Genomic DNA, 26865 nt, shown 5'->3' on the forward strand with positions numbered 1-26865 from the left:
TTAGAAAATACATAAGTTAGGGACACACAGAGTCTTCTTGTTCACCACTGAATCCCCAGGGTGTACCTTAAAGCAGTACTTAACCCAAATGGGATGCTCAGGGAAGACCTCGTTAGTAAATGAACAGACACATACCTGTCTCTGGACCTGAGCTTATTTTGTACTTGGACAGCTTTCTTTACTCTTCTATTTGAATGTGTCCAAGTTCAGTCTCATAGCTCTCAATAAAGCCTCCTTGTTTCCAAATAATTAGACACATTTTCCAACACTTCCATGTCATTTTATATGTACCTTTAAAAAGAAAATCACGTTCCAAAAAACAACACGCCAACATTCCTCTGTTTCAGTTTGCATTAGGGTCACTGAGACACATTTGCGAGCCCCTTGAGAGTCGCACGACAGTGTCTTACAATCAGTAAACATCACATTTTCTTTCCAATGAGGCTCAGTGTCCTGCAGGTCAGAGACCATCTTATTTATAACTCTGTGGTCCTCGGATGAACCAGCGTAGCGCTCTGGCCACAGCTGTTGCTCAGCGTTTCTGATCACAAAAACTCCCTCCTCTGGCATCACGACTGAAGTCATTATTAGTAAGAGATTGCCACAGGGTGGTAAGCAATGATGAATTAAAGTAATATGAAGTATAAACACAGAGAAAAATGTAGGGAAAAGTTAAAAGTTAAAAGTCAGATTGCTGAAAGCACAAGAAAGTGCAGAGGTGTACAGAGCTGACAAACTCTTTTCAGTGGGTGGGACATAAATTACTTGCTTAGGAGTTGTGGAAGGATGACAATATAATTGGTCATAAAAAAAATTCACCGTTTTGTGGGTTTTGTCTTAAGCATGCTTATATCCAAGTCATATTCTACAAATGCAACAGGACTTAACCAGCAACTAGATTACTGTTTTGATAGTTGGTGCGCAGAGTTATCTATCCTCATGTAGTTTGTTACTAGAACTTCAGAAAAATATTTTCTCTCACCAACAACTGACAAACATTAGAAATTTGCTAAGTGTTAATACAAGACAGTGGATACATGCTCCCCCCTTTTTATAACCCATAGGAATAATTCATTTCAATGACTCATCTCCACTCCATGGTATTCCGTAGCTTTGGGGATACTGAGTGATACCTTCCTTCTTAATGATTAAGCTTGCCAAACTGTGAGTTAGGAAGGGTAGTGACTGAGGGCTGCGCTCAGTCTTATGATACTGGGCTTACTCCAGCCCTCAGTCCGGACTTTGATATCCGTAAGCATTCTCTAAAGGCAGTCATGAAGCTCTTCTTAAAGTTCGAAGAATGGCTCTGAGGATACGGAAGGAAGAGAAACATGCAAGGACACAGTAAGAGAGGGGTGAGTAAAGACAGAAAATTATGACCTAGAACTACAGGGAGAAAATGGCATCAAAACCCTGAGGGTCGGGTCCCTTATAAGCAAGTGCCTACCGACAGGCTTTGGTGACGACCTATCCAAGTCTCTGCCTGTATAAGCACTATGTATATGGTACCAGTTTTCTGGAACTCGTTATAACTCTCCAGCCCAGTCCACTTACATATAAGTTAGCTGGGTCTATTTTTAGAAACTTACCTTTTATTTTTCCATGAAGTTTCTTAAAAGACAAAATCCCAGTAACAAATTCTGCTTTCACACTGAGCAAACATCTCTAGCATTCTGCACTTTGCAAAACAATGCACTGAAAAGGTGTTAGAACTTTGTGTTACTGTGAGGTGTATGCAGGCCAAACAATTTCTATAATAAACTTACAGCACTCTATTTGCAATGAAAGAAATTACTGGTCCAACAAGTCTTCACCAGTAAAATCTTTAAAATAGATTTTTTTTCCACAGGAGGGAGAGGGACAAATTTTATGCATATGATTAAAGATAATTACTCTATATGTCTCATGCGACTTAGAGCTATTTGCAAGTTTTAAGAAGCTGAGAAGGGCCACATGAGGTTTGGCTCTAACAGATAAGCAAGTCTCTTACAGCATTACATATGAATTTTTACTGCTTATTTTCCACTGTACCATAAAGTACCTTATTAGCCATAATATGAGAAATGTTGTCTTACTGCTCTAAACTATGGACAATACACATAAAGCACACACAGCCATAGAATTTATCCTAGTCTGGAAGTGTACCGAGTGTTGGGCTTCAGAAAGATTGGTTCTGTTTTTCGGCTAACTAGTGTAGCTAGTTGATGAAGGTTAGGGTCATAATGTTTCATCCTTGAAAGAACAGACAGAAATTCATGGTACTATCACCACTAAACTAGCTCCATTAAAGACTAGCAATTATTAGTACTGAGTATGTGAATCACACCTTTCCAAGCCCAGTAAATGAAACAACACTTCCTAATTTTTCCTCACAAAATTAAGCATTAGTCACAGATCGGACTGATGTTTTAAAATCAAGAGAAGAATTTAAATATCTTTTTAAAATGTTTTCTGGACAACGTAGGTGCATTTGGAAACGTAACACACATGCACACACACTCTTCAAAAGGAAAAGATGACCACACCACGCTTTTTGTCGTCTGAAGTTTGTTTCATACACTGTAAGGCAGAGTAGCTGATCATACACCAATCTCAGGTTCTTGCTACTGACTCACCAACTCAAGCACACTTATAATTCATGTTCTGCTCCCCAAGAAAATAAAAAGGACCATAAAACACTTTGCTCATATACACCTTACTACACATACTCTACACCACTGTATATACAATATGTCCATGCTAGGCACTACGTATTTACTGAACATGAATAATCATGAACACAAATCCAGTTAGACTGTGCTCTATACCCTGGGCTACTTAAGGGATTTTTTCAAGGGTAACTTTGATTGTGATTTTCACCTGTGTGCTAAATTTAGCTCCTAACCTCCCGTCACTGACTCCACTGTATTTAACAGTTTCCTTAGAAAAACTGCCACCCTTGAAATCCTTGCATTTTAAATAAGATACCTATACACTAGTAGATAGGCGTGAGCTGTGACAGCTGTTGGTGGTCTAGTTATTTGACTGATTAGATTATCCCAGAAGCCAAATGAAACTAAAATATGGTGTTCTGGGAGGTATCCTGAGATTTTGAACGAAGCCTCTAGACTCAAATTAAGTTCCCAAAATGACAGTGCTTCAATATGAAAAATTACCAGAGATGCGCTCCAGCAACTTATTTTGTAACATTTTTTATCTTCCTAGAATATTTTCAATGTTTTATTTTTCAATCGTAACATTCAATTTTATATTTAACTCATTTTACTCCTTTAGTATTCTCATCTCTCAAATCCATATTGGATAATAAAGCTAAAAGAACCTCAGCAGTGTTTAAAAATTTACACCTTCCCATTTGATAAACAGACCCCCATCTTATATTTAAATCATAAAAAAATTTAATGAAAAATATATAAATAAAAGACTAAATACATACACATGGTAATAGTAGCTGTTGAATGGAGAGGTTTCATTTTTGTTTCATACATTTTTCTAAACATTCATTGATATTAGTTTTCCTTACAATTTAATGAAATCTTTTAAGTGAAAAACTGTTTTTTCCTTTGGGGAAGCTGCACGTAGATGATTGCAAATTCCTTCTCTAAAGTTACTCTCTTTTTTTAGGGAGCAGAGTAAGAGATCTCGTGTGCTATCTTTTTAACTATTAAGAGTGGACCCAAGCAAAAAGTTGTCAAGATATGACAATGATTGTGTCCAAATAATTCTCGAGCTGCTGACGAGTCCTTTATGTCTGAAGGTCTGCAACGTTATAACCATGGTATTGATGAGAACCACACATATTTCATTTCCTACCTTCAAAGGGCTTAAATTCCAGAACTTTCACCATCGAGTTCTTGGATGCTCTAAGTTTACAAGTACTAATAAATACACGTCTCTATTTGTATAACAAATACTTATAGAAATACTTTGGGGGATTTTGTTCTAATACCTTAAATTAGTCATTCACATCTGTATTTTGCTTCCTTAACACAGTTAATTTAAGATTGTTGGCATAAATCAAATGAAGAGGCTGAGAGTTTGGAGAGTGTACTCATGAAAGAAAGAAGCTGCAACTTTAGTTAGTGATCTCACTACCAGTGAAATACTGCTCCAAGAGATTATATACTGAGATTTCATCAATTTACCAGACCTTTGCTGAGTCTCTTCTTTGGATCAAATGATATGCAAGTAATACTATAATGAATACAAGATACTTCTTGCCCTTAAAAAACTCATAATCCAGTAGCATATTCCACTGTGAAAAGTCCATAGTGAGAGTGATACGGTTTTCTGTCTCCGAGCGCTGTCATTACAGTGCCTCCAGGGAGACACATACTTCTCTGAGGTCACTTCCTTATTCTGCAGACTAAATAGGGTGATAAAAAGGAATAAGGAGTTTGGTCACTGCCATACTAGGGCAGGAGTCAGCAAACTAGATAGAGCCCATAGGTCAAATCTGGCCCCCCTACTTTTGTATGATTAGAAAACTAAGAATGGGTTCTACATTTTAAAACATTTGAAAACTTAAAGATTTCCTGATACATGAAAATTACATAAAGTTCAAATTTCAGTGTCCATGACTGAAGCTTTCTTGGAATACAGCTCTTTTGTTTAGATATTGTTTATAGCTGTTGTTGTACTTCAAGGACAAAGTTGAATACTTACAACAGAGACCAATGACCCACAAGGCCTGAAACATTTACTACCTGTTCTTTTACGCTACCTGGCTTCATAAGAAATCTCATCTTCCACACTGGAGGCAGGAGGTAGCTCAATATGTGTATCCTTCCTTTTGGGGGGCAGTGATATTCACGAACATTCCCACAGAACACTAACAAAACTTGTGCTGTGTCAGTAGTTCAGCACTAGAAACACCACTTTCTTTGAGGACTCATAAATGAATCCAGTTATGATAAGGACCCAACATTAAGTGAATCAGTTGACCTGGTCCTTGCATAATGGTTTCAACTCCATTTTACAAAAGAACAAAAATAGGTATGGCAATTTGGTCTTTTTTTCCATGGGGTTCTTTTCCCAGGTATTAAAAGACAATTGTGGCCAAGTGTACCCTCCAAACTGGCACTAAAGGCTGTGGAGCTGTGGAAGAAACCATGTTCATTCTCACTAAGGAGGTGCAAATGAGGGTAACTGTATTTCAACCTGCCCACATCCAGCTCCTCTGAAAGAAATAAACACCTCCCTCAAGATGACAGATGTTTTGGGTTCACACAGCTGGAATTCTGCTCTATTTCAGAGAAAGGACTGGGAAATAATCAAATGACTACTGCTTGAGCAAACATCAGAAAGTCTACAACAATGAAATTGTTATATCTTCATTCTGATATTCTTTAAAGCTATGAAAAATGTAAATAGGATATTTCCATTTCTACAGGAAAGTTAGATCTTCAGCTTCAAAGTAAAACAATACTGCCTTGTGTTTATAAAGCACTTTTCCCTTAAGAATTCAAGGCCTTTACAGACATTACCTCATTCAACCCCAGCATGTCTGCAAGCTCGATAAGAAACAGGTTTTCCTGTTGTCTGAATAAGGAAACTGAGGCACAGCATGGGCACATGGTTAATACGGAGTCATGGAGAAACAGCTGGAAAAATTAGGCTCAACTTTTCTCCTCGCTCCAATTCTTGGCTGTCTCCACTTATTCACATTGCCTGTAATTAGAAATGGCAAGTGTCCATGTCTCCATAGTCCTTAAAATGTAATTTCAAGGCTGCCTGTTTACACTAATTAAGATCAGTTTCCCTGAATTTAGTCGTCTATGTCTCCTCCCTCTATAATATCCCTGGCAGAGAGATTTCTGGAAACTTATACGTAGTAAGAAAGAATCCAGATTTCACTTTCTGTACCAAGATCACTTTTTCATCCTTTCTTTTCTTGTTATGAAAACTTTCTACCCAGTTGGAGACCAAAAAAATTCCTTCTAAATTCCTTAACCACTCCTACCGTGTTTCCCCGAAAATGAGACCTAGCCAGACCATCAGCTCTAATGCATCTTTTGGAGCAAAAATTAATATAAGACCTGGCATTATATATTATTGTATTGTATTGTATTGTATTATACTATTGTATTGTACTATTGTACTGTACTGTATTGTATTATATTATATTATACCCGGTCGTATATTAACGTAAGACCGGGTCTTACATTAATTTTTGTTCCAAGAGCTGCATTAGAGCTGATGGTCTGGCTAGGTCTTATTTTCGGGGAAACAGTAACTATTAGACATCTAAGTTGAGATATATTACTTGTTCCCAACTACACTTGATACATGATTCACTTCTATTTTAAGTAAAATTTCCATCGTTTCAGTATCTCTTCAGATGTTCTTATTCTTAATTTTCCTGTATTCTGCTTCCTATGTTTGCCCAGCTTGTTTACAACCTACTCCTCAGGAAGTTCACATTATAGAAAGGTTTTGTAAATCTCAGACTTTCTTATGATTTTCTTCAGATCTATGCTCCATTGAGGCAGAACCATGTTCTTGTTAATTTCACAGTTGCCGAGATTCAAAGCTTTTTCTGGTACCAACTAGCACTTGCTATCTTTTTTGATGACATATATAATAAAACCATTCCCTCCTAGAAACTTCAAAATAGCAAAGCCCCATCAACTCTATGAACACTTTCTTTATTCCCAGAATAAAGGTTTCAGTGGGTGAAAATGGCTTGCAGAGGGTAGCTCTGAGCTTCTCAGTTATATACACGGTACATGTATTCAACATAAATGATTAATTTACTTTGGAAACAAATATTTCAAAACCTAGGATTCCAAGGCCATAAAAGGTTTTGGAGGTAACAAAGGCAGCCTTCCCTAAGGCTTGAAATTTGGGGCACTATGTGACACAAGAAATCCTACTCTTTCAATGGCGGGAAGGTCTGAGCCTTTGCTTCAATTAAACACTTTTGTGTCTATTTTACATCACTCTATCATAATTAGATAAGGGATAATGGATGGAAGGCTCCAGGCATACATATGGGTATATTTATATGTATCCACACAAGACAAAAATCTGTACAAAAACATGGGACAAAAATCTGTACAAAAACAGAGTCCTACCTCAGGTTTGCTTACTGTGTGACCCTGGGCAAGTTCCCTGAGCTTAAAAATGGGAAAAATAAAATAACATATAAAGTACCTACTGGGTACTTAAGTTCACTTGCATTCTCTGACCAATGAGATTTTGCTTGGACTTTGTCACGTTGTGAAATTTCAATAAGTATCTTGCTGTCTTTTTAAACTTGAGGTTTAGCATCTCCTTTAGAATAGAGCCAAAGCAGAATGGCCATTAGATTGGAAGAGCTGCTAGAAAGCCAAGACATGGCAGCTCAGGCTTAGGTCAGCTATGATATGATATTTATTCCTAGAGCCCTTGAGAATTTTTCCCAAGCACGTTGCTAGGTTGGAGTGGAATTAAGTGTTTAAAGCAGAGCAACATGAGTTCCTCCACTACATTTAAGACCTCTCAATACAATTAAGCAGGGTCCAGAAGAAAAGACATCATTGTAGTGTCCGTTTATATTACAGTTAGGTCTTTCTAAACACCACGTGAAGTCGTGTGAATTATTACCATAACCTAGTACTCTAGTACTTTTACTAAAAATGCCAAAGCTATTCTTCAAAACCACCGTTCCTAAGAAACAGGTAACTCTGACAACAGTAATAGAGGTCAGCTTTATGGTTCCTTCTACCTAAATCAGAGGCTTCCACCATATTTTATCAACTTGCATTCTCCTTTCTGTATCTGTGGTTTTATTTTCTTGCCATTTGCCTATTCCCCATCCTCTTTCATTTGTTCCTGCTCTTGTGATCTCAGTCCCTTTTTCTCCCTCCCTTCTCCTGCCACTTCTGCTGCATGCTTGGCACTGGTTTATTCATCTTTTAATTAATTATCAAAATATACTATACGAGGCCCTTATCATGGGGCCAGCCCATACCTAACTATGAACCTTCATGCTTCTATTGCCCCTCTACTATGTTTAGGCTGCCTGTCTGTTTAGGCCACTGGCTTTGCCGATCTCTGCCCCAAACTTGTCATCCACTAAGTCTTAGTCCTGTGTGTCAGATACAAGCCAAAGTGGGAGGTGTACTGGATAAAAGAGATGTGGTCTGGGAAATTTAAAAATTGACAGTGTATACACTCTCCCAGGTAAAAGGACCCTGAGAGCATAGAGAAACCTAACAACAGTCCCATAACAGGAAAATAAGTTTGGGACTTACCCATGGCGACTGTAATACAATTAACACAACACTGATGACTGAAGAAAATGATAAGAAAATAAGGAAAATGGTTATAATTCACTGGGAGTTTTCATCTGCTGTCTGCAAGGCTTATAGCCTTTAATTACCACGATTAAATACTGCTATTCTTTCTTATGAAGCTGGATCATTGTAGCAAACAAATACTGAAGCTACGAGGAGGGCAAGCAGGGAATCGAGTTAATCTTTAAGTTCCTGACTCCTAATCTTGTGTATTCAGAACAATCTATAGAAACTACATCTGAAAAACATAATTGTGCTTGATGCCAAAGCCTTTTATGCTTTGAAAAATCAAAACACAGTGATATAAAAAGGAATGAAGCCTAAGTAAAACTGAAGAATGTATTTGCTTTAGTCACAGAGAAAAATCTAAAACTGACTTTCTGGGGTGACCGGTTAGCTAAGTTGGTCAGAGCGTGGTGCTGGTATCACCAAGGTTGTCGGTTCGATCCCTGCATGGGCCACAGTTAGCAGCGCCCTCCTTAAAAAAAATCATAAATAAATAAAACTGATTTTCCAACAGTGAGGAAAAGAATAATATAATATTTTTTTCATAGTCCTTATGTATAGTTGCAGTTTCATTCACATTTGAAACTGTTTTGCTTTGTAATAAATTTGGAAATTCTCCAGCAATCTCAGGTTCAATAACTTGAACCATAATTTCCAAATATTAATAAAAACCTACCCTATCCTCAGCTATCCAATTATGTGAAACACTAGATAATGTTCACATTTTGATTCACTGACCATTGGATGTCCATTTTGCCAGTTATATTTATAATGTATAAATTCTAAAAAATAAGTTTGTCTTCTGAAACTGAGGAAAATACCAAGTATAATAAATAGCTGTACCAGGATGTTTCTTGTACAGTAACATGTGGTTTTTTAAGAGTTTTTAATATAATCTTAGAGTTCAAATAAGTCTTAAAAAGTCAGGAATTCTTTTTACACCTTACACAAATCTCCCTCATAACATCCAGAATATGTAACTGTTCAACTTCTGCCTTAAAAACTGCCATCCCGCTAAGAGATAGGAAATCCTATTGCATAAGACAGCTTATTTCACTTCACAATTTGCTTTTTTCAGTCCTATGAGTTGTTTGGAAAGAAAGGAAACGAGGTATTGCACCGTTTTATTATCATTTGTTGATCTTATGCCTGAAACTGTTAACAAATGGCTCAGGATAAATGGAGACAGAAATAGGTTGCTAGGTGATGACAGAGGTAAGAGAGAGACCATAAATCCACTGTGCAGTCTTTTTAGAAATTAGTACATACTGTACAACAATGAATTCAAAATAAAACAAATAATTTGTATTACATGTAAAAATTTAGTTATAATAATAATGCTCAGAACAAAAAATGCAAATAGTAACAAAGAATTAAAGTGAAAACTTAAAAGTGGCACTGCTTCCCATTTCTAATCATACTCTTCAAAGGTATTCGTTATTAAATTTTTTGCATATCCATTCAGATAGTTTCTATGCTTATGTGGACATATCTGTATTTTATATATATGTATATTTCTTATATTACACAATACCGATCACGTTATACTGTTCTGCAAACCTTTTCACTTAAAAATATATCGGGACATCTTTCCATATTAGTATATAGGACTCCACCTTTTTTTATAGCTAATTCCATGGTATAAATAAATATATTATCATTTATACAGATGCATACTGATGATGACAATAGATTACTCTCACACTGTTCTGTTACACAAAGACAAAATTTGTCTTCTGTAATTTCTTTTAATAATTTTTGTTCTAGAATCATTTGGAATAAACTGAATCTATCATTTAATAGCTCTTTAAACATTTGAAAATCATCACATATCATATGATATGTAATGGGAGAACACGTGAAAGAAAAGTTTTGAGTCACAATACTCAGGTATCAGAAATCAAGAGGGGGAAATGATGGGCAGGCCTGGTGGCTAAGGCGGTTAGAGATCCATGCTCCTAACTCCAAAGGCTGCCAGTTCGATTCCCACATGGGCCAGTAGGCTCTCAACCGCAAGGTCGCCAGTTCAACTCCTCAAGTCCCGCAAGGGATGGATGGTGGGCAGCGCCCCCTGCAACTAGCAACGGCAACTGGACCTAGAGCTGAGCTGCGCCCTCCACAACTAAGACTGAAAGGACAACAACTTGACTTGGGGGAAAAAAAAAAAAAAGTCCTGGAAGTACACACTGTTCCCTTTCTCCAATAAAATCTTAAAAAAAAAAGAAAAAGAGGGGAAATGATTTCCTCAGATAAAAACAATCTAAATATCTGACAACATAAAATTGATGCCTAAATTATGATCTCTGAAGCCAACAGGATATTATACAATTATTAGAAATATGAAGACTCCGCAGCATCATGACAAATGTTATCATGTTAAGTGAAAGAAGACATGCAGTTGTATATGACCTGAGATTAGATACGAAAAGGACAGAAATGAAATGTAGCTGAGTTAGGGTGGTATAAGAGTATGGATCATCATCATTTCCTTTCAAAACATCCTTTAATTTTTGTAATTTGGCTTCTACAATAAACAGAAAAAGGAAAAATGACAGCTATCAGGAAGATCAGGATCCTCATTTTCAGTTTCAAGGCCCTCAAAGCTCCTTTACTTTCCTCCCTGAGTATCTTGGAGACATCAACCCTCAAGAGTAAATAATCAGGTCTTGAAATTCTTGATGGCAAAGCTATGATCAGCAAACAAAGCTTGAAGTGTGACTGCCCACTAGAAAACAGAGTGGAATGGAAGGAGTTAGAGATTAGACGAGGAAAAGAAGGGACAATCAGTAAGAGCTCCAACTTAAACCACATTTGTAATCATCCAGTGCTAACATTTTTGTTCTATTCTCCACATGAGTACAAAACGGGTATGAATTTCCAGAGCCTATAAGAGTCAAAACTCAAGGAAATGATTAAGACCTGGGTACGTAAGGTCATATTCCCAAGCCAACACAAAAGTTACTACTTTAGGAATTTAAAGTCTCAAGCTCTGGTCACGATAGTAACAGCAGTATTCTTTACATTCATTATCACTCACTTCTCCCCCCCCAAATTCATCCATTTATTGTAAGCACTGATTAATTCCTTGAGCAAACCTAAGTCATAATGAGCTTTTTAAAAGTATTCCTTGTCATGATACCCAATATTCTGCAAATCACTGGCCTGTGCTAAATAATGATACACAGAGCACTAGTAAGTAAAAAACGATCACGTTATTTTGGTTGTTGTGCCTTTGGCATGAAAGGTTGTTTATAATGCCGTAACATCACCTTAGTTCTGAGAGAGTGGCATATGTGCTCTGGCTGCTGAAACATTAACTACTGATGAGTCACAATTGCACCTGGGAACTCACTCTAGAAAAACAGGGAGAAATACTTGTGCTTGTGAGTTAGGAACAAGCTCTGTTCATGTTCACATTTATAATGAGACATGGTAAAATCTTGTCTACTTTCTTGTCAACTGAACTACTTTCAAAATAAATTTCCTTTTTTGGCCACCCCCAGAGAATATTTTTATTAATAACTTGGCAAAAATCTAAAAAGGTATGCTTATCAAATCTGCCTAACTTCTTTCTGTCACCAAAATCCTTCCCAACTGCCTACTCTGTGAAGGAACTCTGCTGGGCCTCAACACTGGAGACATGGGTAAAGAAGGTACAGGCCTTGTTCTCAAGGAGCTTAGTCTTGTGGGGGTGTGGAGGCATGATATGCAATTACAATTCAGAAAACAGTCAATACTTAATTATAAGTAACAGAATCAGGATTAAAAAATATCCCAATATTTAGTAATAATGGGATAAAATAACATGACATCTAAGAGGTTTAGGTGCTCAAAATCAATTATACAACCACAAAATGCAGAAAGCTTTTATTGATGGTGGCTTATATAAAAAATATGTAAAGGTTTCAGCTGAGTAAAACTCCATAAAAGCATAAAAGTTAACTATGTGAAATGGCTGTTAAAACAGCTCATCGAAAAAACAAACAAAACAACCCCAAAAAAACAAAAAAAACAAACAAAAAAGGAAACAGCTCATCTAAATTAAAGGTAATATTGTATCCAGATAGAAAAAAAGGTAATAATCCCCCTGTCTCCATATCCAGGGATACCGATGCTGTTTTATGAGGCTCATTTTAAGAGGAACATCACAAAACTGGGAGTGTGTGTGGGTGTGCCCCTCACACACACATTCACGCCTGATAGTGAGCAATAATAGTGAAGCATCTATAAAATATATTGTGCAAAAAGACAAAGAATTGAAGACATGTGGCTTACAAGACTTGGAGGTGAGTGGTGGCTGGGGCAGCATATAACAATTGTGACGAATGCCTCTGAGCTGGTAATAGAGAGTTCAACAATGCTCCATGGAAAGAAAAAGCAGATTTTGGCCCAATATGAAGAACTTCCAATACTGTGGGATTTCCAACACTGAATTACCTTGAAGAGAGATAAACTCTATGGCTAGCAGTAGTCAAGCAGAGATGGATGATCAGTTGTTAAGAAGCAATTCCTACACTGGGTAGAAATTTGTAACAGATCTCTCAAGCTCCTCCTATCTTGGAAAAGCTGTGGTTATCTTGTTAGCTGCAGGCAAAAACATTCAGAGGACATTCACCACAATTACTTTAAGAGCAGTGGACAATCTCAAAAAGCAAATGAGGTCAGGAATCACAACTTCAAGTAAGACCTGGAAGGCTTTGTGACTTTGAGGTGATTGTCAGAAGAGACACTGGCAGAGAGACCAATGACAGCCAACCTACGGCAGTACGAGCCAACAGGTGGCCTGATCACTACACAGGAGTCCTTCCATTCCCAATGATTGCAACAAATGCACCAGTCTCAGAGGTTCCAGGTTTTCTTTGCTGCCGTAAGTGAAAGGCAATTTTCTTAAGTCCTTCAATGCTCTACCTATTTAATCTTGTTTTCAGTGCATGGAGAATGCTGAAACTTCAAGAATCTGCATGCAACATTCTCCTATATTTGGTGACAGTCTGAACCCAGCAACACAGATGTTACTCCTATATTAATGGGTTTTGTGGCTCCATACTGAAAAGTAAACATTCGCCTGATCTGGTGAGTCTCTTTGGAAGGGCTTCCAGAGGAAATCCTGTGAAATGGCCTGGTCACTTTCCTCAGATCACTTAAACTTCTAAGTTGGATTGGATCTAGCATGTTTTTAACTATGCTTTAGATTTGTGAGACAGGTACAAACATGTTTATTTTAAGTGAGCTATGATAATTATCACCCTGAAATTTATGAAACCAGAAACAATAGCCATTTAAAATTTAGTTCTGGAAAGACAAATCTCAAGTTATACATACATGCTATGAACTCAGTTGCCAATCTTAAATCCTATGCTCCATATTTAAGCATACAGTCAATGAACAGATATACGCATATACTAACAAGCTACTGTGAGAAAGAACTCATGTTAGATTCAACGAAGGACAAATGTCCAACCTGGCCTCCCTACATTATAACTATGGCTGATTATTGACATGGTCAGAATGTAAGACAACTTGAATAACACCCAGTGGCTCTTAAATAATTCTATATAATCTAGAAAGTGAAACTCAAATTCCCTCAATAGTACCTTCAACAGTGGTTCCTGAAATAGAAACCATGTTTCAGTCATTCATACAACTGTCACACTGAAGAAAGCATAAAGCAGAGGAATGTTTACTAATGTCAAATAATAAAACTAGCGCTGAAGAATTTCATCTTCTGCGAGAGGTATACTATAGGTACAATTTCCTTAAGGTTGTTAACATTTGCTTAGTCAAGATATTTTTTCAGGAAGCCAGTAAGATATTTCAAAAATTAGAGCTTTTAGGTGAAAAATAGGCATGTTTTTAAAAATTAAAAAACTTAATGCTAAAAAATCCTCAAAGGTCACATGTTATTACAATCATATAGGTAGGTTTTCCAAATTAATGAGAACAACGGATAAAATGACAGTTAATGGTATTTCAGAACATGTGTTTTAGTACGTCTTTGAAACGGATATAGTCTCAATGTAGTAAAATATAGCTTGCAAATTCCAACCCCTCCTCCTTTCTTTTGGTATACACGAAGCAATGAAAAGAGAATGAATGAACCACGTGTATTTCAGGCAGGTGAAAGCATGCAAAGGTTGGTTTGCAGGCATAGTAACGGCACCGCAGATCCCCAATCTGCCCCTCCAGGAGCCAGAGAGCAAGTAGCTTTTAAGTTGACTGTGTTCATTTACCTATCCAGGAAGCAGGAGAGATATAAAAAGGTGAAGTGGAGAAAAGAGTTTGCATATATTAGGGCTTCCAGTAAGCTATATGTTAAATAAACGGAGAAAACAGACTTGACTTACCTGCACTGCCAAGCTGCTTGTAAAACCTGTACTCTAAATGGAGCTGTGGAGCACGTGATTTTATTGGTTCCTGAAATCCAAGAAGAGATACTGTGATCAGATTTAGACAAACAATTTTTTTATTCCTAGGTTTTCAGAATGAACCAGAGCCAAGGCCACTTAATGTTTTAGAGACGATACATACATGATAGTATTTTCTCAATTTCTCTTTACCTCAATTTCTTTTTAAAATCACAGCTAGGGAGAAGATGAAGCTGAATCACATATAACGCCTTTCATTAATACTTAGGTAAAAATACTCTGCACTTGATCTTAGCCAAAAGGCCGAGAAGCGATAGGTAAAAATACTCTGTGCGAGCAACCATTCAAGGATAGCTCTCTCATGAAGTATTCCCCTGAAGTGCATTCTCTTTGGAAACCAGATGCCAGTCCTTTTAATTAAATACCAGCACGTATTTCCTGCTTGTTTTACTGTGAATTTTGAGTGTATGCAGTTTTATATTTTTTAGAAAAACGATATATGCTCTGGAAGAAAATTTCAAATGCACAAAAATTAGGAAGAAACTAAAATCAATGTGAGATCCTATCATTTTAAAAAGAAGTACTATTAACATTTTGGTGAATGTCCTTCCAAATGTTTATTTATAAATATAATTATATATAATATAGATTCAGAAATATACTATATTAAGTAAATGATATCATACTATATCTGCTATTCTGTAATGTGCCTTTAAAGTTAATAATGTGATGATAACATCTTTCCATGGCAGTAAGTAAAGCTGTACATTACTACGGCTGTAGTATTCCCCTTTATGTATACACACACACACACACACACACACACACACACACCATAATTTTTATATATTTGGACTATTTGCAGTTTTCAATATTATCAATAATTCTGTAGGAAAATTCTTATGTATATTTAATTTGACACTTAAGATAACTAAAGATTGTAAATGCACTTAAAATATGTAATTTTAATCAATATGGGTAAGTTTTCAAAAAATAGAATTTTCTTAAGACCCCAGAGATAAAGCAGCTAAACTACCACCCTTTGCTTTACACCAAACTTAAAGAATTGGCTGGTTAATTTTTCTGAATTGCCAGTATACCAGGAAACTAAGTAACAAGAAAATCAAACATTACCCTAAAAGATACACCTGCATACTCATTGGGGTGGCTATTATCAAAAACACAGAAAATAACAGGTATTGGTAAGGACGTGCGGAAACTGGAATCCTTGTGCATTGCTGGTGGGAATGTAAAATGGTGCAGCCATTGTGGAAAACAGTATGGCAATTTCTCAAAAAACCACAAAATATTACCATATGATCCAGTAATCCCACTTTCCTGTTCATAGCAGCATTATTCACAATACATAGTTAAAAGGTGGAAACAACCCAAGTATCTCTCAATAAGTGAACAGATACACAAAATGTGGGTACACACTGTTGTATACATAAGATGAAATATTATCAGCTATAACAAGGACATTCTGACACATGCTACAACATGAATCTTGAAACATTATGCTAAGCGAAATAAGCTAGACACAAAAGGACAAATACTGCGTCATTCCACTTGTGGAGTAGTCAAATTCATAGAGACAAAGAAAGTTGAATGGTGGCGCCAGAAGCCAGGGGCAGAAGGGAACAGATAGTATTTTATGTATATAATTTCAGTTGAGGAAGATGAAAAAGTTCTGGAGATGGATGGTGGTGATGGTTGCTCAACAATGTGAATGACTGTACTTAATTCCACTGAATTGTACATTTAAAAATGGTTAAAAAGATAAATTCTAGATATTAATTCCTTATCAGATATGATTTTCAAATACTTTCTTCCATTCCATGGGTTTCACTCTGTTCAGAGTCCTCTGAAACACAAAAGTTTTTAATTTTGATAAAGTCCAACTTTTTTTTTTTTTTTACTTGCTTGTGCTTTTTGTGTCATACCAAAAATTACTGCCAAATCCAATGTCATGAAGCCTTCCCCCTAAGTTTTCTTCTAAGAGATTTATAGTTTAAGCTCATATGTTTAGGTCTTTGATCCATTTTGAATTAAATTTTGTATATGATGTATCGTAAGGGTCCAACTACATTGCATGTGGATATCCAGTTTTCCCAACACCATTTGTTGAAAAAAACTGTCCTTTCCTAATTATGTGACTTAAATCTCCACTACTGAAACTTAAGCCTATTTTCTTATGTCCTCAATAACAAGATAAAATAACCCATGAATACTATAACAGCTAGCTTCAAATAACAAAACTATTCAATAATTTCTTATTGACATTTATTCAGTCAAATTCCTTTAACCTGTACTCACTGGTCTTACTTTTTTTAGCTGTTTGACAATCTTTGAAGGCTCTTTCTGAACCCACTTGAAGTTTCTTGTATTTTTTTCTTAAGATACAGAATCCACAAATCATAGAATTCAGAAGTTTCATTGAAGTTATCTAGTCTATCCCTTTGCTTCTAGGAAGGTTTTATCTAAATCAATTCATGCAGACTGGAAAACAGTTAAGTCATCACTTAGTGTTGCTGATAGGTTCTTGGAATTGTGGCAAAATAATGCATAATGCAATCAGTTTTACCATACTCCAACTGATACAAACAAGAGTTAAGTTCCTATGGCAATGCATCAACGTTATAAACGAAATGACACTGAACGAAAAGTTATTTTGATGACCCACTGTATTTCATATGCCCTTAAGGAACTCTATACAAAAAGAACTCATACCCCTCTTTGATTGTAAAATCAGCAATCATTAGAGTTGGACTTCAAGTTTCTTAAGATTCTTGTATTCAAAAGGAAAATACATAAGATTAATTATACTGTAGTCACGTCCTTATTCATTTATCTCTTCAGATAGAGAGGGATCACTCCTGAGTCTCCACTTGGTTTATAGTCTTCCACTATATCACCATCAAAGCAGGCAATTATGCAATTTGTCCTTTAGCAAAATCATTAATAATTCACAAGGAACCAAACAGAAATAGTAGTGACAAATTAATATGGAACCAGACAGATGTTGATCTAAACACTACAAAGAGGAGTGTTCTTTCTGGAGAAACAGTCTTTGTATTGTGACAAACCACAAGGAGTAACAGATCCTTCTTCAAACATAATACTCTCAAAACTTCACACTGGAAATCTTCATAAGAAATAATCTGCTCTTGGGTAACAAAGTTAGCAGATAAAAAAAGCAAAAGCTCTTCGGATTTATAAGGCTGACAGTGAGCATACACATCACATATAAGAGACATGAGGGGGCTTTTTATGGAAGACAGAAGGACTTTCACCCTTCAGCTAACCCCTTCAGCACCTAGGTGTAGCCCGCTCAGCCAGTTGGAGTTTCAAGGTGCTGTCCTGCCAGCAGTATGGATGAAGGACACTGCAACATTCGCAGCAGGGAGAGAAGTTTTTTTGTAACAATTGATAGACAACTTCTGTTAAAAATAACCCCAGAAATCTCAGTGGAGGTAAGGGGGGGGGGGCTCATTACACTACTTTGTTTACATTGTGTATGATTTTTTCAAAAGCTTCCTAGATATCCAAGAAACACATGCTCACAATGAAGATCCAAACAAAGTAGAACTGAAACAGTACCAGCTGGGCTTCCTTGTATTTCTGTGCCAGATGCTGATTACATTTCCATAGAGGGCTGGCTCTTTGTCAGAATCACGGTTATTCTGGAACACACATGCCTGCTTGAAATCCTAAACGGACAGCAGACAGCTACTTTGTAGGACTGTAATGTTTAAGGGCAATTTTGCTGTTGCAATGAAAAGAGCTCAATTACGCTCCTTGTATCTCCCCCGGAGAATACAGGCCAATGGCCACAGACAAGATTGTCATCCTTTAAAAAAACCTTTATCTAAAATTTATTTGAAACAGAAATGTGGTACTGAGACACCATACTAGATGACATGAAGTCTATTTTTAGCTTTAACTCTTGGCCATACAAAGTAGAACAAAAATTTGATAAAATGTAAGTGAAATGCAATGGTCAGCCATGTAAACAATTTGCTATGCAAGTTTATCTAAAATAGGTCGACTAGTATGAATCTGGAAGGAGAAAATCTAAAGAGAAAGCACTGACCCTAACAAAAAGCCTGAAAAGGAGTTTTGATAAATAAAGGGACAATAACAAATACACAGTATTGAGGCAATATTTTAAAGTGTTTTAGAGGCTGCTTCTTCCTGTTACTAGCCCCGAAGAATCAAAATTATTCCAACTTACCAAAGTAGTAAAACAGAAAAAAATTAAAAAACAAACAGATGAACTAGAAAACACTTTTACAGAATAACTAAATTTGTAAAAATTTAAAAAATGGTTAATTCTTTGATGGTCACTCTAAGAACATATTTGGCCTGTATTGTTATATGCATTTCCTCTCTTCTTGATTCCGTTTCTCCAACAGAGTTCCAAGTCATAAACAAAGGAAAACACTTGGTTTCCTAGCAGCTACCTCTCCAAGCGCTGCTCCCTGCCCACCTCTTTGTGGAGAAACTAATCTGATAACTGTCAGTTTTCCCACAAGATAACTCTAACTACTCCAACAAGCCCAAGAGCTGAATGAGAGGAAGGGTAGGTGTGGAAGTGGTTAAGTGCAATTCACTAGAACTGTCACAATTGTCACAAGGTGTGTTCTTCAACCATTACCTCCTCTGTCTTCCAACTAGTAAAGCCCAAAACTACCTGCGAATCCTAGGAAACTTACTAGGATTTAGGAGGAACACACTTTTATACAGTTTCATAGAAACTAGTCACATGAAACATTTCATGTAGGACTAGAAATGGTTTTGTATCAACCTTACACATAAGAATTGTCTCTCCTAAAATTGTTAATCCTCAAAAATAATATATTGCTTTGAGAAAATATTTGGCCTGCACTGTTATACGCATTACCTCTCTTAGGATACTATTTTCAATAACTAGGTTAGTTATTTATAAGATTAGTACCAACAAAACCAATTAAACCCTTTGCTTCAAATTTGACCATGTGATGTGTGTTTTGTGTTTGGTAGCCTTTTAAGGCAATGATGAGATGTTCAGATTTGTATTAAGTATATTAATAAATACCTTACATTAAAAAAATGGATCAGTCATATTCAAGAAAATGTTAACATTTTCAAATGATTTTATCTTTTAAAATAGCACTGTGAAAGGTACCAAGTTCACAGAAATTATTAGCCTTTCAGTGCCTTTTTTGCTGCCAGCTATTTTGTAACTGTTTTCTGATTCATCACTGTTAACATTATAGTTAGCATCATCTAATGTTATGTAGTATACAGTGATTCATAACTTAACACTATATATGGTTGAAGGAAAATGACTATGTGGGATCATATGCAAGGAAAAGAAAGTAGTATTTTTGTAAATGCTCACTACTTCCTGTAAAAAGATATGTGAGGGGTGAGAGCACCAAAATATAATGATCATAAATATAGATTCTACTCACCAGTTTGATAGCTACATATTCATTGGTGTAGAGATTTTTACCTAGGGAAAAAGCAAAATGTATGTTTTAGTGACATTTATCCCAGGAAATGCAAAGCAAAATCCTAGCGTACAAGGTCATGAGAAAGGTCCCATTCCCAATGCTGTTCACATTTATGAAACATGATTTATAAGTGAAAAGGTAAACAGAGATAATGAAACCCAGCAAGACAAGGACAAAAACAGCTTGAGAATTTGGAAATTTAGAGACGAGAAATTTTTAAGACAAGAACACAAATCTCTTTTTCTCTGACATATGCACATTATGTTATTTAGTTTTCCCAAGTATTAAGCTGTGAGGAAAATCATGAACAAAAAAATGCCAGAATTTCAAAGACACCGAGAGTTTAACTTAGCACAATAAGCACAAACCTTCATTCTTCGAACTCACTGACAAACGAAGATATTATATTTTTTTGTCATGGTATTTAGTGTCAACTTTAGTTTAGTATAAAGGACAGTGTGAAATAAAAGCAATTATTGCCTACTCACCTTTTGGAAAACTTACCTACTGTATATAAGGAGATGATTCTCAGAGCTCCTGACTCGTTTCACCAGAAACTCTAGTGCTGCATCTCTATGTGCTGGAAACAGCCCTCCACCTAGACAACACTTTTAACCATATCAAAGTTCTTCCGCAATAACAAATTTTCCTCTCAACTCTTCTACTTGTATAAATGGAATCGATCTTCTCCTAGACATCTCGTGTTGAGAACTTGGGAGTGAGGATGAGGGTGAGAGCCACAACACTCACTCACCAGGCCCATATCACGTGCTGGGCACTCAGTCTCCTTCACCTCCCCACCGCCAGTGACTCCTGAGCTTTTGTTCCTCCTGCGTGTTTAGTGTACCGCATAGTTTAGCCACTGCACTGGATTTCACACTGCTTCTTATATATTTGTCAGCTAGCCTCTAACTCTCTTGAGGGTAGAGATTGGATCTCATAGTTCTATCAGTGCCGTATACTGTGGAAGGCCATGCTCTCCACTTCATAGACACCCCAAACCTTAACTGAGTAAAACTTATTGGTATATATAGTATGACTACTTTTTAAATAATACATAGAGATGTTCTATTTATATATATACAAATACACACATATATGTAACAGCTGAATATATATGCATGAAAAAAGATATAGAAAGATGTATATGAAGGTATTAAATGACTGTTTCTTAGTATTTTCTGATTTTTATATAATAGTTTTTATAATTTAAACAAAAAAAAACTTCATTTAGGAAGTTTTTCATTCAAAAGCTGCTTGCAGTATAAATTCTTTTTTTACCAAGCTCTAGACAACAGAGGACCCTTTGTAAACTACACAATTGTACTTTTAATACTGCTACAAGGTTGCTGAGTACTCTTATGTATTGATGAATATACTAATTTAGGAATAACTTTTGTCTGCCAATAAAATAATAAAGAGGACTCACAGGTTACCAAACACCTAAGAAACCATTATAAGATGAACAACTTTTATTCCCCTTCCCTTTCCCCCCCAACTCTAAGTCAAGCCGTTGTTCTCAGTTTAGTTCTGGAGGACGCAGCTCACTGGCCCATATGGGAATCGAACCGGCAACATCAGTAGGAGCACAGCGCTCCAACCAGCTGAGCCACTGGCCGCCCGAACAACTTCTTTTTTAAATGAGCAAAAGTAGAAAATAGGCACTTTTTCTTTATACATTAACCGCATTTAGCTTCTAAAAGTTAATTTGTGTTTCTAATTAAAGTTAGCATAAAAAATTAAAAATATATATATTTCAGGAAATTCTGAAAAGGGTACCACTGGGAGAGAAATAGGTGAAGTATTAAATGAGGCAGATTAAAACTACCTAACAGATTAAAACTACTCCCAGGGAGATTAAAACTACAAATTAGCCACTGACTTCTTCCACAGCAGATATAATATTGCATAAAGATTTTTCAGGAGAGCCCTTCCAGACTCTGTATAAGCAATGTTATTGTGACCTAAAGCCAATTTTAGCACACAGCTGACCCTAAGAACTTAGTATTGCTTAAAAGAAAACAGTCAAGTTTAAAATTGTATATGTATTTAGGAGATCTTTCTGAATTGGACACCCATACCCCAGTTTTAGCAATAAGAACTACTTGGTGGAGGGTAGGGAAGTAGGGACACCAAAATTCACCCCTTACTCATTTGGAACACAGCATGCCTTCACTGTTAAAGAATTAATACTTGAAGTATATGCTTCAAGTAACAGATCCCCTGGAGTGAGTGGTAGTGTAAGTAATGTAATAAACCGGGATTCTGATCTGTGAGCAAGAAAACTAGAGGGTAATTACAGGAGTCTTAGGAAGGAAATTCTTTTCTTCTTTTTTTTGCCCCAGCCACTTCCCCCCAGAGTCTTAAAAAATGAGTAAAATTTTATGTTGAAGAAGGGAGAAAAGCATCTCAGAGAGAAGAAACTGCAGAAGCAAACAAACGAAAAATTAGAAAGTACATGGTGCAGACTGAGAATGGTGGGTGGTCTGGGAGTAGATGGACCATAAATTGACCATGAGGATCAAAAAGGTGTAGGGAGGGGAAGGAGTGGTTAGGGCAGCAAAAGAGACTAGAAAAGTAAGACTGAGTTCACATTAGAAAGTTCTCAATGCCATTTAAAGTTTAAAAGAAAAGGTTTTTGAGTAGGATAGTGACATGATCAGATCTGTCTGAATAATCATTTGTGAGGAAGGAGAAAAGATTAACCAGAAAAATAAGGCACCAGAGGGAGGGGAAAGCATTCGAAAACTTTAACAGCCATCATATGCAGATATCAGACATTTAAGATGAGTGACACTCAGTTCTCACATCTCAGAGACTGTATTCTAGCTTCTCATGCAGGGCCTTGTACATAGTGGCAAAAAGTTTGTTAAATAAATCACATAATGTGATGAGTGTTCAAGAAATAAAAGCAAGTCAGTAGAGGAGCTTGGATGAGGGAACGTAAAGCACATGGGCACAAGTGTCCCTCGAGGTGAGCCTTGAACGACAAACAGAGGAGAAAATAAAGGGAATGTCTTTAAAAAACTATTAATTTCAACAGTGAGATGGAGACATACTGCACAGATTTTGACATACTGTGAGTGGACCAATAAGAACACAGCACAAGGTATATGGGGAGAAATGGGGAGACGTAAAGCCAGACAGATCCAAAAGGGACAGAGTATGAACCACCAGGAATGCCAGCTTCTTACTCTAAGTTACGCACAACCAAGGATACACGGAAGTGTGCCAGGGCACAAGCTAAAGGACAAATAAGTCATCACTTTTCTTTAAGGGTTTGGGGGAAAATTTTATAGTAAAACAAATTTACTATGTTATAGAAATTGTGCAAAAATTTTTTTTTGAAGAAAAAATGTTCAAAGAAATCCCAGGCACTTATGGATCTGCTTCTTCCATATAGTCCAGGTCTCACTAATCAGTAGAGATAACGTTCTCATCTTCCTTGTGTTCAGCTGGGCAGCCCAGTTTTCACAGTGCAGTTCAGTTTCAACAGTGTGAACTTTCCATCTCCCATGAGGGTGGGAAAGGGGAGCTGTCAGCGAGGCGATACCAGGGAGGAGGGGGATTTAGCGATTCACTGCTTCATATACAGACCTGCAACTAGGCTTCCTGTTTTTAGCTCCGTCTGCATCCCAACTTTCTGAACTTCCCAGCATCTCCAATTCTTGAGCCTCTCTCTGATGTATTTTATGTTACAAACTGGCCTACCCTTTCAATCATTCAACTTTCTCTGGACTGCTATGTCAGTTACCATTGAACTATGTTTTCCAGCTTCCAAAATTTTGCTAACATTTCTCATCTGTTTTTATCTTCTTTTCCATTTTTTTTGGTTCCTTGGGTTTGTATGCCTTAAAAAAAAAAAACAAAAAAAACCCTTTTCCAAATATACTTTATAAAACTGAGGCAGCATCCAGTTCCGTAAACTTCCACATATATTATAATTAGTGACGTATATATCTTTTTACCTCCACCAGGCAGTGAATTACCTGAGGACAAGAATGTTCAACTCATCTTTTTATCCCTAGCAACAAACATAGTATTAGATATATGGCAGGAAAGAGATGCTTGCTGAAGTGAACCAAACTGACTTGATATACAGAGAAGGTACTAAGAAAGTTCTAGGGCCACCCCCCCCCAAAAAAAAAAAGGTTAGATTAGATTAGAATCAGATTATGGATAATCCTAAATGGAAATACAGGAATTTTGATTTCATTATTCATCTTGCTGGGAAACTACCAAAGGTCTGGTGCTAAGAGAAAAAGCATAATGGTGAAAGTTTGTTGCACCCAATGTGTAAGAGAATAACTAGAAATAAGATGAACAGGAAGTTTTTATAGCAGAACATTAAAAGAATAACATCTACCACATACAGTGTGGTTATGAAGACTACATGAGTTAGAATATGTAAAAATACTTTGTAAATTGTAAGGTGCTAGATAAATCTAATTTTTATTACTCCTATTATTATTGTAGATACGAAGCAATAATTTCTGAAAGAGAATGACTTAAAAAATAGGGTTTATAATCAAGGCATTTCAAAGAACAAACGGACCACCTTTGGATTACATGTAAACATAAGGGATAAGGAAAAAAGAAGGATCAAAAATGATGCTCTTAACTAATGGAGAAAAGAAAGAGAACCAGGAGAGTAGACAACAATCCTTCCACTCCACCATGATGCCTTCCTCCAAGTTATCACTACATCTACAAGTAACAGACAAATGATGAAATGGCCCTCACCTTCAATTTTCATATCTGTTTAAAACAATGTAATAAATGAGACAGCCTGTGTAACACCAAACATGATGGCTGATACATCACAAAATGCTAGCTTGCTTGTCTTTGCTTATTTCCTCTAGGGGCACCAAAAGAACTGAACACATGTCACCCTCTTACAAAGCAATTATCCTTACTCCTAAGAGGCACTGGAGGTGGCTAGATCATTCTCTTGAGCCCTCTCTTGAGCACTCGAATGAATTCCTTTGCCAGGGGGCATCATTAAGACTGAATAGGCCAACACAAAACGCAACCATGGGGAAAGCTAGACAATCACTCAGCCACTCTGCTCAGTGACATACAGTACTCAAACATTTGGCTTTGGAAGAATCTAATTACAAAGGTAGAGAGTTAAAATCCTGCCCATTTAAAATGAATTACTGTCTCGGCTAACTACTGATATAGATGTATATATGTGTACTGGTATATGTAATATATCAACAACTGTTTGAGGAAGGCAGGCAGTTTAATGGACAGAAAATGCCACTGGTGAGATGGCACAATGCCAAACACTCAAAGCTTTTAGTATCTGTGGCACAAAATCCACAATGGTTCCCAAACTCACTTCCTGGCTATAGGTTCTTGTATTGTTAATGGAAAATAAACTGCATTACATAGTCCTTTTTGGAGCTTTACATCTAAACTCAGCCCTTCTGAAGCAGCAGTCCTGGAGGTGATGCTGCCCATAAAACCCACTGCGAGAAGACTTCCTGTTTCCGTAAGTCACCTACAGACACAGCATTTACTGAAAGCTTCATCAGGCACAGCCTTATTTCAAAGAACCAGCAGGTCTCAGCTCTCAGTCACACTGATAAAGGAACATATCAGTTCCTGATAAAGGAACAGCCTCAGATTCCCAGTTTTAGTTAGATTTCCAGCTGTCACATTTTCTTGCCCTAAAGTGAAAGTGGTACATTTATAAATTACTACCTAGAACTTCAAAAAAAAAAAAAATCCAGCCAAAAAACTTGAGGCAATTAGGAGTTAAGCCAAGAAACCACTTTTATGTAATTCAGATTGGTTACCATGTCTACTTAGCGCAAAAAAGATAGGCTGGCCTACTGCCTCCACCTCACGGGGCATCTCTCAGTGGGCAGTGTGTGTAGGGGTAAGAGGATAATAAAGGGCACAAGAACGTTGAAAAAAAACGCCAGAGGTCTTCCTCCTTTTTACTGGCCTAATTCTACTGGTATATTAGTATACTATGCAGAGACATTTTCCAAATGGTTAGCAGTTAACAGCAAGGATCATTTCTTTTTGTGCCACGTTTTCTGAAGGGATTACTTATTAATGTCAGTAATTTATTGTAAAAAATCTTATTAAATCTTCCTTAACACCACTGGTAATGGTATAGTGCATGTTTACTATTAACACGCTAAATCCATTAAGATGTATCTGTTTTCGACAATGTAAAGTGTTTTGGAATTAGTAGGACAGGATCCATTAATGGAGTGTGAAATAAGTTCAGTGGGTCTTAACCAACGTGATCTTTAAAGAAAAATAGTGTATGATAAAAAATAGAGTACCTCATGTTTAGAAAGGGTGTTACTTCATGAAATTTTTGCTTCAGGTACACACGTAGTGTATGTATTTGATCACAATATTTATTTTTTAGTGTGGATCATGGTAAAAAGATAAATAAATAAAAGCCATCAATAAAAACTTTCTGAAAAGCAGTTTCAATTATTTCGTTTTGGAATAAAAAGCTTAGGTCGGTGATTGGACTAGTTTTTATGACTTTCCTAACTATCAACTATGATATTCTGATCAATCTGTTAGTAAGAAAAATGAGGGTTTTTCTAGCAGCTTAAAGTCTGGAGTGAGGCTGAGAAGAGTGAAGTAAAAGGGAGTGGGGGATGTCACTAATGGGGTCAAAGAAAGACCCACACCCCATTTCAAGAGGGGGAGCCTGTTACGTACTTATAGAGGCCTATGTTTTAG

General features: G+C 36.7%; 1 protein-coding gene across 4 annotated transcripts in view; it reads right to left on the minus strand.

Moving 5' to 3' along the window:
- CSNK1G1 (casein kinase 1 gamma 1) overlaps nucleotides 1–26865 on the minus strand; it is a 157819-nt gene that overhangs the window by 47717 nt on the left and 83237 nt on the right. For all 4 annotated transcript variants that reach the window (XM_081049504.1, XM_081049503.1, XM_081049501.1 and 1 more), the window contains exons 3-4: nucleotides 20104–20144; nucleotides 14627–14696 (exon numbers count right to left, since the gene is read on the minus strand). In XM_081049504.1, the coding sequence (XP_080905630.1) occupies nucleotides 14627–14696; nucleotides 20104–20144 (111 nt within the window). The remainder of the gene's footprint in view (nucleotides 1–14626; nucleotides 14697–20103; nucleotides 20145–26865) is intronic.

Source organism: Rhinolophus hipposideros, assembly GCF_964194185.1.
Source record: "Rhinolophus hipposideros genome assembly, chromosome: 5".
NCBI classification, from domain to species: Eukaryota; Metazoa; Chordata; class Mammalia; order Chiroptera; family Rhinolophidae; genus Rhinolophus; species Rhinolophus hipposideros.